Source organism: Littorina saxatilis, linkage group LG14 (assembly GCF_037325665.1).
Source record: "Littorina saxatilis isolate snail1 linkage group LG14, US_GU_Lsax_2.0, whole genome shotgun sequence".
Classification (NCBI taxonomy): domain Eukaryota; kingdom Metazoa; phylum Mollusca; class Gastropoda; order Littorinimorpha; family Littorinidae; genus Littorina; species Littorina saxatilis.
The window spans coordinates 27,019,048-27,033,934 of NC_090258.1; the positions used below are offsets into that span (position 1 = coordinate 27,019,048).

Genomic DNA, 14,887 nt, shown 5'->3' on the forward strand with positions numbered 1-14,887 from the left:
TTTTATTTGAAGCATGCAGTTAGTTTGAGTGTAGCTTTCTTGTTTCATCATGTTGCAATTAGAAAATTGTCATGCCTATTTTTCTTAATGTTATGGATTACCCAAATAAAGGCATGGTTGTTTGAAAAAAAGGATAGCTTGGAGAATTCTTTATATTGGAGAGAAAGAGAAAGGGAGTGAGAGAGAGAAAGAGAGTGTGTGTTTAGGGTGAGAGATTTCAGAGGGAGAGAGACATACAGAACATGTACCACATACACAATCGCACTCGCACACACGTACGCACACACACACGTCAGGCGCATGCTTGCATACAAACAACTCTATATCTATTTTATGATTAGTGTGTGCATAATCATGCACACACACATAGAAACACTCACTGAGTAGCACATCAGTGTATTTGTTTTGAAAATGAGCTGGATTTGAGGGCTGAGTATCTTATATTATGTTCTTGCATGGTTATATGGATCAGTCTGTAGCTGTAGTTTCAAGTAACGAAAGACACAAACATTTGGACTGAGATAGCAGACATGAGAATGAATTCGTCTCAACATCTCCCAACGTACGAGGAAAAAAAAAAAGGGTATACGGACACCGAACGTCTCTGCTGCAAACCCTACTTTCGTTTTCTCCATTCTCACATTTGCACACGAATATAGAGGGGTCACGTGATACGGCATGTGATCATAGCAAAATGGAGGGGGTTAGCGGAAGTTCAACAAACTCGAATGTCAACTCTACGGAACGGAGAGTAACTTCACAACAAGGGGGTCGGGCATGGCCGCATTCACGCCTGGACGAACAAGACGATCCGCTATTAGACCTCAGCAATGAACGAGAAGTGCAGCAGACGGACAGCAGACTTTTATTGGATTTTAAAGCAGACGACAAGGGCACTCTCCAAGCAGACGACCGTTCGGGTAGGCTTTTAACAACGGTTGAAACGGTGTCATCCCAGATAAGTCCTCGAGATTATTTGACAACAGCTGCGACAATAAACGAAACCGCCTACGGGGACTACATCGACAGCGGTGTCGAATCAACAGCAGCGGCCGTTTCATTGTCGCCGACCAGTGTTTCGGAGAGGGGCGGCGGCGGTAGTGATTTTGACTTTTTCGGGGCTGATGATCCGACGATACTGAACACAAACCTGCCGTTCTTCCAACCACGACACGGTAACATGGAGTCCCACCCGGATACCCGCCGTACTTTCTCTGACACCAGCGAAATCTCAGCATCGCAGACACAAACTCAGGTGAGACCTCTCCAACACCAAACTAACGGAATGCTGAACAGGTACGGAGCTGCGGTCAGCAGTAGGGGTGGTGGGGGTGGTGTTAGCACGGTCAACAACACCGCAGCTTCACAAGCTGGGCTGCCAGATGTGACAGTGAAACAACCGCTCTTTCTGTCCCAACCACACGCACACCGCAGCAACACAGACAGAGGGGCAGCTGCCATTGTCCCCACCACCTGCAGTTCAACCGCAACAATCGTTTCCTCTGATACTTCCACTTCACATCACGGTGTTGTTATTGATTGCACACACGACGCAGTGGGAGCCAGCGATCGCGGCTCGTTGACACGCCTGCCCCGTCACACTACTACTGACACACACGCTGGGTTTTCTCAAAACGTGATGCTGGATTCGTTTCCTCCGCCTTCTCATCCCATGAGAGGATTGGGAGGGTTGGGGGAAGGGGAGGAGGGGAGAGGTCGCTACGGGCTGTTGGCTCAAGACATTCATTGCCACTCAGGGACGAGTCACCGTAAGATGAGCGACAAGCTGGCCAGGCGTCAACTTCTTGCAGTCTTGGTGCTGTGTGTGCTGTTCATGATTGGAGAGATTATTGGTAAGTGCCAAGATTTTGAGCTTAAAGGCACAGTAAGCCTCCCGTAAACCATCACAGATACTGTCAGGCTTTTACACACAGAACAAACACCCTTCCATTTGAACGCTCACCAAACGGGAACATCCTAGGTGCCCTCCGTAAAGAGCGAGCAATTTTCAAAGAATTTATTTTTTGCGTGGTTTATCTTACCCCTGAGCCGTCGTAAACCCGTGTGATCCAGTTTCCCTTTTTCACAATGTAGTCGTCAGTTAGTAATTTGAATGCGACTAGATGTGAGCTTATCTGCATTAGCACGTTATTATGTACCTCTCACTATGCACGAAACAAACGGCTGTTGTTCACAAGAACTCTAGCGATGGCTTTTGACTGTTCAGAGGAACTGGCGATGCCTCTAAACCGTCGTCTGCTATGAGAACCACGACCTTGCGTGATCCTGCTTCCGGGCTTTTCTTTTTTTAAACTTTCAAAACTTCGAATTGTACTGATCTTGTCTTGATGAAAAAATAATTCTTTTATGATTTAAGAATGTTTGTGTAACAAGCTGTCAATTTAAAATTTAGGTTTTAAAAGTTAGGTCCAGCGCCAAAACGCACCACGGTCCGATTGTCTCTGAGCAATCGGCGCTAAATTAATTCTTTAAAAATTGCTCGCTCTTTACGTAGGGCACCTAGGATGTTCCCGTTTGGTGAGCGTTCAAATGGAAGGGTGTTTGCACTGTGTGTAAAAGCCTGACAGTATCTGTGATGGTGTACGGGAGGCTTACTGTGCCTTTAATTGCTGAGTTTACTTTTGATTGTCTTTGTATTCGTTAACAAGGAGAGGGAGGATTGTGGGGGGGGGGGGGGGGGGGGGGGATTTGAGAATGTGTTCATGGAGTAGGAATGGATTCGCGAGAGATAGTTTGTAAGAGTTGCTTGTACAAGTATGTTAGGCCCCCCCAAAAAAAAATAGTCTGTTTACAGTAACATAGGCACAAAAAAACAGGGTCGGGATTTTTTAAAATTTTTTTTTTCCCCTCCAGAAAACCATATTTTTAAGTTATTTTGCCAAAAAACAAAGACTTTTTTTTTTTCCCCCACATGCCAAAAAAAGTCTAGGGTCGCGCGAAAAAATAGGGTCGGTCGGGATACCATAAACAGACTTTTTTAAAAAAAAATTTGCCTTATGTATATTTACTTTACTTGACTTTGATGTTATACGTTGGGAAGTTCTATTTTGCTACCTTTTTACATTTAGTCAAGTTTTGACTAAATGTTTTAACGTAGAGGGGGGAATCGAGACGAGGGTCGTGGTGTATGTGTGTGTGTCTGTGTGTGTGTGTAGAGCGATTCAGAGAAAACTACTGGACCGATCTTCATGAAACTTGACATGAGAGATCCTGAGTATGGTATCTCCAGACGTTTTTTTCATTTTTTGAGTCACTTGAGAAAAAGTGACTCTATGTAATCGGTCAGTGTTAGTCTGTCCGGCCGGCCGTCCGGCCGGCCGTCCGGCCGGCCGTCCGTAGACACCACCTTAACGTTGGACTTTTCTCGGAAACTATCAAAGCGATCGGGCTCATATTTTGTTTAGTCGTGACCTCCAATGACCTCTACACTTTAACGATGGTTTCGTTGACCTTTGACCTTTTTCAAGGTCACAGGTCAGCGTCAAAGGAAAAATTAGACATTTTATATCTTTGACAAAGTTCATCGGATGTGATTGAAACTTTGTAGGATTATTCTTTACATCAAAGTATTTACATCTGTAGCCTTTTACGAACGTTATCAGAAAAACAAGGGAGATAACTAGCCTTTTCTGTTCGGCAACACACAACTTAACGTTGGGCTTTTCTCGGAAACTATAAAAGTGACCGGGCTCAAATTTTATGTGAACGTGACTCATTGTGTTGTGAATAGCAATTTCTTCCTGTCCATCTGATGCCTCATATAATATTCAGAACTGCGAAAGTGACTCGATCGAGCGTTTGCTCTTCTTGTTTGATAAATGTCTTTGATGACGTCATATCCGGCTTTTCGTGAAAGTTGAGGCGGCACTGTCACGCTCTCATTTTTCAACTAAATTGGTTGAAATTTTGGTCAAGTAATCTTCGACGAAGCCCGGACTTTGGTATTGCATTTCAGCTTGGAGGCTTAAAATTTAATTAATGAGTTTGCTCATTAAAGTTGTCATTAAAATCGATTTTTCGCAAACAGATTTAAAATTGATTGCATCATATTCTTCATCACATTCTGAATCTAAAAATATATATTATGTCATGTTTACTCTTAAAATGTGATCACAATTAACGAAAATAGATTAATTAGTCTTACGATTAAAATTTAAGAAATCGATCCAAAAATGATTTCATCTTATTCTTTATCATTTCCTGATTCCAAAAACAGATATATGATAGGTTGTATTCAAAACAAGCTCAGAAAGTTAACAAGAATACAGAAAAGCGCGCTTTCCTGCTTAGCACAATACGCCACCGCGCTAATCTGGCGTGTCAATATCACTACGTTTTGCACGTGGAAAGTGAGCGATTTCCTTCACGCGGGGATTGACGAAGCTGTACTGTCTTGGTGAAAAAATACAGTGCGTTCAGTTTCATTCCGTGTGTTCGACAGCTTGACTAAATGTAGTAATTTTGCCTTACGCGACTTGTTTTTAATTGGTGTGTGTGTGTGTGTGTGGGAAGGGACAGGTAATGGTAGAGCAGTTGGTGAGTGAGAAAGGTTTAGAAGAATAGTCTACATGAACTTTTAAGAGCTAAGGATCTCTGTTTTTATGTCTGTCTCTCCGTCTATCTGCCTGCCTGTCTGTCTGTCCATTGGTCTAAAATTCTGTGTAAACTTTAAGTGTATTTGATTTTTGGGGGGTTGAGGCTTTTAACAACATTTAAGAAGTCAGACTCTCTCTCTCTCTCTCTCTCTCTCTCTCTCTCTCTCTCTCTCTCTCTCTCTCTCTCTCTCTCTCTCTCTCTCTCTCTCTCTCTCTCTCTCTCTCTCTCTCTCTCTCTCTCTCTCTCTCATTCTCTCTCTCTCTCTTTCTCATTCTCTCTCTCTCTCTCACTGTAACTGCATGTTTGAGATAGGCCACAGTGTAATAAATTACGCTTTTATTGTTAGAACAGGAGTACTACTCAAACTCGTGGATACCATCACTTGACATGGAAATTACACCTGCCTTTTTCCCAGGGCATTCAGATATATTCTAATAGATGTGCACACTGATAGTTAATCTTCCACCATTTATAACTGCTGGTCTACAGGGAGAAATGTTTTTATTTCTTTTTAATATTATGATTCCCAAGCTTGAATAAACTTTTAACCTTGCCTCTAAGTCTAACTCTTAGGAGATCTGCTTGTATTATCTAATTGATATGTCAGGATTTGGAACTGGAAGTAGATAGATTATGATGCTTACTGTCCTACAGGCCTTTGTTTTTTTGTGCCTATTAGGCCAAAAAGAAAGATATGTCTGTTTCCGGTAACCCGACCGACCCTATTTTTAAGCGCCGACCCTAAAGGTTTTTTTCGCTTTTCGTACAAAATAAAAATATGAAGTCAAGTACGTATACTTTATTTAGTTTCAATATATCTAGGTCAAAAACATGTGCTAAATAATTGTAAGTAAACTCGTGCAAATCTGGTATGACACAGCAAGCCATGTAGTATTCTCTATGTTTACAGAGATTTGATCTTGATTTATTACCACAGAGACAAAATTAATTGTCTAATTGTGTTTCTTTTCTTTCTTTAAATGGAGAGGGTTTCATTAAACATTACATTTATTATGATTTACTTTTAAATCCTTTTAACAAAGCGTAGTTGCTTGTGGAATCTTTGGTTTTGTTTCTGAGATGTGTCACTGTTTTCACCATTTATTGTTACAGTTGGCTTTGAGGTATTAATAAAGCCCCACTGAAGAAAGCACTTGTTACTTGTCACTGTTTTGAGCTTATTCATTTAAACACACACACACACACACGCACACACACACACACACACACACACACACACACACACACACACACACACACACACAGACGAGAGAGAGAGAGAGAGAGAGAGAGAGAGAGAGAGAGAGAGAGAGAGAGAGAGAGAGAGAGACAGAGAGAGAGAGAGAGAGATTCGAAGTGATTTTACAACTTATCCTGAAAAAAACTCGCTTAAGCCGAACTGCAGGGTAATTTCTCGGGAAAGGTTTGGCTTATCCGAACTCGGATATGCACAAACTCGTATTTAAGCGAAACCATTTTTCATTCCCCGGGCGAGTTCGGCTTAAGCGTGTTTGACTGTATCCAGAGATATTTGGCATTATTAAAATATGAAAGAACCAAAGGGGTCTAAAATACACATTTCAGGATATGTATAATTTCATAAAAAGTTTAAAAAACAAAGCCTCTGTTGGATTGCCTGTTTAATTATAGAGTGTACGGAAACTTGTTAGTGTGCTGTGTGTATACATCCATGTCCAGCAGCATGCAGTCATGCACACATACATACAGTGGTACCTCCGATGAAAGGACACCTTTGGGACAAGCCAACAGTGTCCTTTCATTGCAGGTGGATGTGTCACAGCAGATCCAAAAACTGACCCAAAAGCTTCCTGACCAGTGGGCGAAAACTGATTCTATCAAGATAAGTTTTGCGTGAATATGTGTTTGTCTGTTCACTTAAAAGACCGTTGGGTCGAAATATCTGTGAATGTATTGTTTTGTCAACAACAAATGTTCCAACAACCTACCTTTCTTGTTTTTTTATTCTGAATTTTAGTGTCACAGTCACAGCAGGTTTATTTTGATAGAGATAAAAGACAAAGGGACGACAGAAGTTGTCCTTTTAAGGGAGGTGTCCTCTTCTGATTCTGATTCTATCTGAGCCATAAGTCACAATGTAATTGTATGTCTATGAATACTGATCAAGTAAGGGAGAAGACCTAGACTAGTCACAATACAGTGGAACCCCCCTTTTAAGACCTCCAAAAATCTCAGAAAATCAGGTCTTAAAAAGGAGGGAGTCTTAAAATGAAGGTAAATTTACAGAGGTTATGAACAGAAAGTCTGAGAAAACAGTCTTAAAAGGGGGAAGTCTTAAATTGGGGGGTCTTAAATGGGGGGTTCCACTGTAAAAGAAAAATTAAACAGTTCTTTGAGTGCACGTTTTCTTATCTTATTTAAACTTTTTTTTGAAAACCAATGGCTTATTTTTAAGTAAAACATAACATGAACTCTCAGTCATTGCTGGAAGATTTGTCAGGCATGCACCTTAATCTTCATATAATTTCAATGTCAGTTTCAAAGCATAGACATTTTTTTTTATGAGCATAAGTTGCTGCTGCTATGATGACAAAACCAATAAGCAGATGTGTATATTATGTCGGCAAATCAACTGTATTCATCCTACTAGCAGGGGGGATTCGTTTGCATAACAATCAATATTGTTTTCATCAGCTTCATAAAAACCGTGCATATTTCAGGCCTATAGCAGTGCTCAAGAGGTTCACCAATATCCATCCTCTTGTTCCCTGCAAAACCTATTTGAGAGCATTCATCCGTGAAGCAGCATTATGTACATGATTAATAACACAATGACAGTTATCATCATCATCGGTTATAATGGCCAGCAGTAATATACAGTTACTGTGTGACCTGCCAGATACAGTATATTATATGTATGTTGGTTGTTCTTGGAAGGGGAAAAGGATCATCATCATTATCGTCATCGTCGGCATCAGCATCAGCATCAGAATCATCATCATCATCATCATCATCATCATCATCATCATCATCATCATCCATGAAGCGATAACAAGTAATGCATACTATTATATCAATTAACAAAAAGTGATGGTTTAAGTGAAGGGAAGGAGGGGGGGGGGGTGGTGGTGAATCAATATAAATTACAGGAAAACCCGTATAACCGTCATAATATTCCTGTCCAATGAACACAGTATTCAACCAGTTCATTAATATCCATTCGCTCTGTGAAATCCATGTTCAGGACAATTTGATTGTGAAGTATCTCCATTATGGCTGCTGTCTAATTTACTTTTATGACACCTTTACAGATTTTCCTGCCATGCTTTGCTGTGGGTAGATCGGCAACTGAAAAGATCTCTTATTAATAATATCGGAATATGATAGAATGACAAGTACCAGACATTGATCTGGCGACATTCAAGTATTTACTATTAGTTAGAGATGTAGAGTGGGGTAGGAGAAATTCACAGTCTGTTTGTTTCTCTCTTATTAATAATATCGGAATATGATAGAATGACAAGTACCAGACATTGATCTGGCGACATTCAAGTATTTACTATTAGTTAGAGATGTAGAGTGGGGTAGGAGAAATTCACAGTCTGTTTGTTTCTGTCTGTCTGTCTGTCTGTCTGTCTAGACAGTCTGTCTGTCTGTCTGTCTCTTTCTCTCTCTCGCTCTCTTTCTCTCTCTCTCTGTCTCTCTCTCTCTCTCTCTGTCTGTCTGTCTGTCTGTCTGTCTGTCTCTCTCTCTCTCTCTCTCTGTCTCTCTCTCTGTCTCTCTCTGTCTCTCTCTCTTTCTTTAATGCACAGACAGACAGACATGCATACATACTCTCTCTCTCTCTCTCTCTCTCTCTCTCTCTCTCTCTCTCTCTCTCCCTCTCTGTCTCTCTCTCTCTCTCTCTCTGTCTCTCTCTCTGTCTCTCTGTCTCTCTCTCTCTCTTTCTTTAATGCACAGACAGACAGACATGCATACATACTCTCTCTCTCTCTCTCTCTCTCTCTCTCTCTCTCTCTCTCTCTCTCTCTCTCTCTCTCTCTCTCTCTCCCTCCCTCTCTCTCTTTCATTCCCCCCATACCTCTCTCTTTTTTCCCCTCTCTTTCTCATGCACACCCCACACACAGATTATCTCTCTCTCTCTCTCTCTCTCTCTCTCTCTCTCTCTCTCTCTCTCTCTCTCTCTCTCTCTCTCTCTCTCTCTCTCTCTCTCTCTCTCTCTCTCTCTCTCTCTCTCCTCATAGAGTCAAACTGAGTGTAGAATAACACAGTTATTGTGCTTTTTATCATGGGATGAACTTTGAGAATCACCGTTCCGAAGCACATGTCTAATGTCGATGTCCTAGCTGGCAGCTCACAAAATGCAAATTCTTGTGTTTATGACACAGTCACATAGAGGTTGTGTAAGGCTGTACACCTCATGAATATTAAGCCCAAGGATCGAATGCATTCATGAATATTTTATGAGAAGAAGACCAATGTTTGTCAGTCCAATATCTTGCGAATCTCCTTGGGGGGGGGGGGGGGGGTGGGGGGGGGGGGGTGCTTGATCAGCAAAGGCCAGCGGGAGGTAAACATGGCAGACCAGGTATATTTTGTTAATTTTGAAAGCATAGAGCTTTTACATGATCAATTTATGATTTAGATGACCCTCAATGTGTAATTGTGATCAGTTTAGAACTCCGAAACAGATTGATTGCTAACGTTCCGAAATAAAGAATCAAAAACAAGAACGGTACGTGTTTGTGGAGCCTTTGATTATAGACAAAACGAAACATTCACAAAACGAAACATTCAAACGAAAGATTGTGAAGGTTTCTTTTTGTTTGTGTGTGTGTGTGTGTGTGTGTGTGTGTGTGTGTGTGTGTGTGTGTGTGTGTGTGTGTGTGTGATCAATTTTGAACCTTTTAGTAAAAGTTTTACCATCACCAAACCACCCTCCCATTTCAGTTTCACGTGGAGCAGATCTGTGCAAGCAATAATGTTCATCAGCACGACAATGCATTAACAGTAGGTGGGGCTTACCCCGTATTTCACGCCTCTGCCAGCTTGGAAGTGAGTGCGTGAAACTTCATTTCAAAGACGATCGATGCCGGTCCTCCTCCTCCCTGCCCCTCCCTCTACCTGAATGGGTCTGAATCCATTAACCGAAGAGGGCGTACATCTTGTAAGTTACAATTAGATACTAAATTAACGGACACTGAAACCAACACTGACTACCGCAAAGAATATCTAGCGAAGACGTAGAGCGGTTTGGGTTCAGGGAAATCTTCAGAGCTAAGACAGGAGCAAACAAACAAACAAACAAACAAACAAACAAACAAACGAACGAACGAACAGGTATAGAGGCCGTAACTGGACTGCCGCAAAGAACATGAGCAATGTTGTGATCCGAACACAAACAATTGCAACATTCCAAAATTACCCCTCACACCTTCCACCATTTCACGATGTAGAGAAAGGGGTAAGCGTTGGATGTAGAGTGAAGGGGGGGGGGGGGGGGGGGCATTGCCGAACCCGGTGACATTTCAGAACTCTGCTTCGATCAAAGTGCGGTTACCGGTAAATATTTGAACATCGTGTGGCGCTTTGCTGTAAGGCTTTCAATGAGGGTACGGGTCTTTGTCACAAGATACACAATCATGCACAACATGGGTGTACAGTAGTTTGCGTATACTTCTTTATCTTTTATTTCTATTTAAAAAAACATCGCACCTCGTGATGTGCACCCATTATTTCTGTTCGACATGGGAGCCTCCTACGACTCCCCCTTCCCCCCTCTCCCACTTCCACCACGCCCTCCTAACCCCGTCGCGGTCGTCGTCGTCGTCGTCGTGATCATCATCAACATTCTTGTCGGCATTATCATCAAGATCGTTATAAACATTGTCGTCGTCGTGATCATCATCAACATTATTGTCGTCATTATTATCAAGATCGCTATAAACATCGTCATCGTCGTGATCATTATCAACATTATTGTCGGCATTATCATCAAGATCGCTATAAACATCGTCGTCGTCGTCGTGATCGTCATCAACATTATTGTCGGCATTATCATCAATATCGTTATAAACACCCACATCGTCGATTTTTGTTAATATTTTGGTATTTTTGCACGTGGAAGGAAGCCCTTACTCCATGTAAACCCCTGGCCAGATCTGGGATGTTTTATTTACTACTCGACAGGGAACGGCAGATTTTGTAACTACTGTTACCAGAAGCTAGTTGCGGAGTTGCCATCGTGTATTTTCGTTCTGTTTGCATTATCTATAGATAGCTTGCGCAGATACTCATATTATAACACTACAAGCTGTGTCCTTGTGTGCCTTGGGGGATTTAACGAGAAACGTGTGTCATAAACAGAACCCTTTGGAACACCGAGGTGTATACAGTGGAACCGCACTTTTAATACCCCGCCTACCCCCAACCCCCAATCGACCCAACCCCCTCCTTTTCTTTCTTTCTTTATTTGGTGTTTAACGTCGTTTTTAACCGTTCAAGGTTATATGGCGACGGATGGGATAGAGCCACTTGTCAATTGTTTCTTGTTCACAAAAGCACCAATCAAAAACTTGCTCCAGGGGCTTGCAACGTAGTACAATATGTAGAGGTTACACGCCGAGTCTCAGTGATTATTAAAAATAATGGTCGAAGTTAGCGGATCATGAAAAATGCGAGCTTTAGCGAGCTTTTTCATGACCGCGAACTGAGACCATTATTTTTTATAATCACTGAGACGAGGTGTGTAACCTCTTTATTCCTCCTTTCTTCAGTTATTCAAAGAAAAGAGGAGTTTTTTTGCGAAAGTTTGATCGAATCCTATTCACTCAACCAGTCAACCTGCGCAGGCGATCGATTAATGCGCGGTTGTATAGTTCCGTGCAAATCATTCCATTCTGTTAACACTTTTTGTCAGTTTTCCTATTTTGGACTAAAATCAAGTACACAGATATGCTGTTATTCTGCTGTGGCGGCAAAGGCAGATATTGTGTGTTCTGTATATGTTTTGGTATCGCTTAGGATAATGTTCTTTCGTCAAATGGGACTAGCAGACGAACTTTTGCACCCGTGTTCCAACGTTAAAAACTGTATGAAGTTCAGTTTTCTGGGGAAAATAGTGTATGAAACCGCTTTATGTTGTTTAAATTGATGAGATGTGTGCATTTGGTTGCGTGTGATCTGTTTATTAAATGAAATATTGTTGAAAACTGACCGTCGGATTGCAGTCTGTTGTCGAAGAAACTGAGTGAAAAGAAGGGGAACTACTCTTGTCGCTAGACAAAGTATGAGTTACTTGCCTTGCGGGAAATTGCTTGTGATGAACGTTTGAGCACGGCAAATCTAGATTCAGAAAACAACCGAACTCATGGATTTTATATGAAGATTCATGTGTTCAGGCCTGTAGTTGTTAATTTAAATGCGGTATGTTTGTATTGTTTGCTCCAGAGATGTATACTTCGTACGTTAGAGCGTTCGGAACTTTTCAGTCGCAAAAAGTAGTACCGAAACAGAACAACTTCTCAACCCATTGCACTATCGAGGATTCAGGCTGTTGCTGGGTCGTTATTTGTTTGGTTGCTGGGTCATTATCGAAAAATAACTACCCCTACAAGTTTACAGAGGTAAAGAAGCAGAGGGGGGAATAAATGACCTTACTGGGAGAATGCAAGTTTCCAGTACAAAGGACTTAACATTTCTTACATACTGCTTGACTAACATCTTGACAAAATTGACTCTATTCTATACAAGAAACACTTAACAAGGGTAAAAGGAGAAACAGAATCCGTTCGTCGCCTCCCACGACATCCTGGGGAGCATTGGGTAAATTCTTTCTCGTCCCAACCAATATGGGACTCCCCCTAACCCGCGGGGGGCACCCCCTCCTTTTAAGTTCCAGCTTTCTCAGACTTTCTGTTCAAAGCCTCTGTAAATTTACGTCCATATTTAGACTCCCTTGTTTTGGTAGGCATAGTCCGTGTAGAAATAACCGCGAAGACAGCTCTGCTCACTGCCTCAGATGGTTGTACACGGGGTAAGAACACCCCTTGCACTTCGACACGTACCGAAAATCAATGCCCTGACTGCTTGCTGTGCCGTGTTGGAGATTTGCTTAGTAATTCATTTTGCAGAATGACTGTATGGCCTTTGAGAAATTAATTTCATACACAAAAATCCCACTTCAAAGAAAGCATCCAGGCCAGAGACTTGGATAGATTTCTCAGCCCTGAAAGTCCAACAAATGGTGTACTCGCCTTTGGCTAGTGATTCTGAAAATGTACAAGCCAGAGACAACTTTACTAGCCAAACCAACAATTTGTTTCAACAACTATACGCGCATTTGGCGAGTAGATGAACATTTCTACTCGCCAATGACATGTTTCTACTCGCCATGACGAGTAAAATACTCGCCACTTTCAAGCCTGTTTCGGGTATGTATGTCTCTGTCCAAGCTGATGATTTTTGGTACGTGTTGGAAGGATGGACGTCTGACCTGGTTAGATCTGAGATGGTGAAACGAATCGTTCACACGATCAGGACTGTGCCTTGAAACCCTCATCTTCACACACTTATTTGTGGAGGTCTTCTTTCTTTCTTTATTTGGTGTTTAACATCGTTTTCAACCACGAAGGTTATATCGCGACGGGGAAAGGGGGGAGATGGGATAGAGCCACTTGTCAATTGTTTCTTGTTCACAAAAGCACTCATCAAATATTTGCTCCAGGGGCTTGCAACGTAGTACAATATATGACCTTACTGGGAGAATGCAAGTTTACAGTACAAAGGACTTAACATTTCTTACATACTGCTTGACTAAAATTGTTACAAACATTGACTATATTCTATACAAGAAACACTTAACAAGGGTAACAGGAGAAACAGAATCCGTTAGTCGCCTCTTACGACATGCTGGGGAGCATCGGGTAAATTCTTCCCCCTAACCCGCGGGGGGTTGTGGAGGTCTTAAAAAGGCGGGTTCCACTGTTCATCTCAGTAGTCTGAACACGCGCAGCTATTATCCACTATTATATATATACCCTGGATGACAATAAATTGTTGTGTGAAGCTTGTTGTGTGAAGCTGTAAGAGTGCCCCAGTTCACGAAGTCAAGGGATCGCATGAGACTGAGAGAGGTAACAACCGATGCGCTAACGGTCACGATTTACTTTGAAAAGAAGAAAGAGAACGGAGAAAGAAAATAATAACGGGGAGGGGGGCGAAGGGAAGGGTGGGAGGAGGAGCGAGAGGGAATGGCGGGGGGGGGGGGGGGGGGGGGGATTTAACGGCTATGCAAGATCATAGACCAAATAGCCTGGACCGCCAACTCGTCACGTGACCCTTCGAGGTTACGACGCTCGACTTTCAGGGGCGCTTAGTGTCCGGTTTGAAAGGCCAGCGATTCGAAGTCAGTGAAAAGAAAGCACGCTCCAGTTATTTGTGACAATGGGAGATGATAATGAGCTGGATTTTCCAAAACTCCAAACTAAACTTAACAAAACTCATCGAAAAACATGTTCCATATGCACTTTAGCTGAGTTTATTTTAGCATTTTCAGAACTTACCTCGGCAACTTCGTCCATGTTTACAATCGACACCGGATATGACATCCCCCTGATTTCTGAAAGGTCATGTAAGCGTAGGTTCCTAAATGCGAGAGGCCGCTACCTCGTAACAGAGAGAAAGAGCGGAGAGAGAGCTAGTTGGCGGTCCAGGATAAATGGTCTATGGCAAGATACATATATATACAATATATTAAACTGCTTTTTTTTTTAAACGACCAATCCGCCTCACAGGAGATTTACAGAACGATGTCATGTTCACTATGAACAGCAATACTAACCCGATGGAACACACTCGCAATAGCATTGAACCTTCTTCCCTGAGCAACATCACATCATAATGATCAGTTTTCGTCTCGAAATTCAAAACGAATCGTAGAAAATACCAGCGTATGTGAAATGCAGCTTTTGAAATCGTCGACACCGAATGAAACGTTCCTCGCCAAGCTTGTACAGCGGAACTTGAACGTTATGGTTGCCATAAATGTCATGTGAAGAGATAAATCCGCCAATAAATTCCCACTCAGCACTGAAAGCAGGCAGGCTGGTGTGTGTCCGACTGGATAGATTCCCTCAGCGTATGTATAAGCTTAGACAGAGCTGTGATGGTTTACATGATGGTTTACATGACGGTTTACATGATGGTTCACATGGATGATTTGCATGAGAGTTGGCGTGATTTACATGACAATGTACATTACGGTTCATGTATGATAGTTCACATGATTGTT

The 14,887-nt window shown here is 42.0% G+C and overlaps 1 protein-coding gene across 1 annotated transcript in view; it reads left to right on the forward strand.

Annotated features, from left to right (window-relative positions):
* Positions 1-647: 647 nt before the first annotated feature.
* The window catches only part of LOC138947461 (zinc transporter ttm-1-like), a 37,218-nt gene continuing 22,978 nt past the window's right edge, over positions 648-14,887 (forward strand). The window contains exon 1 of the mRNA XM_070318941.1: positions 648-1,853. Within this exon, the coding sequence (XP_070175042.1) occupies positions 695-1,853 (1,159 nt within the window). The 5' untranslated portion in view covers positions 648-694. The remainder of the gene's footprint in view (positions 1,854-14,887) is intronic.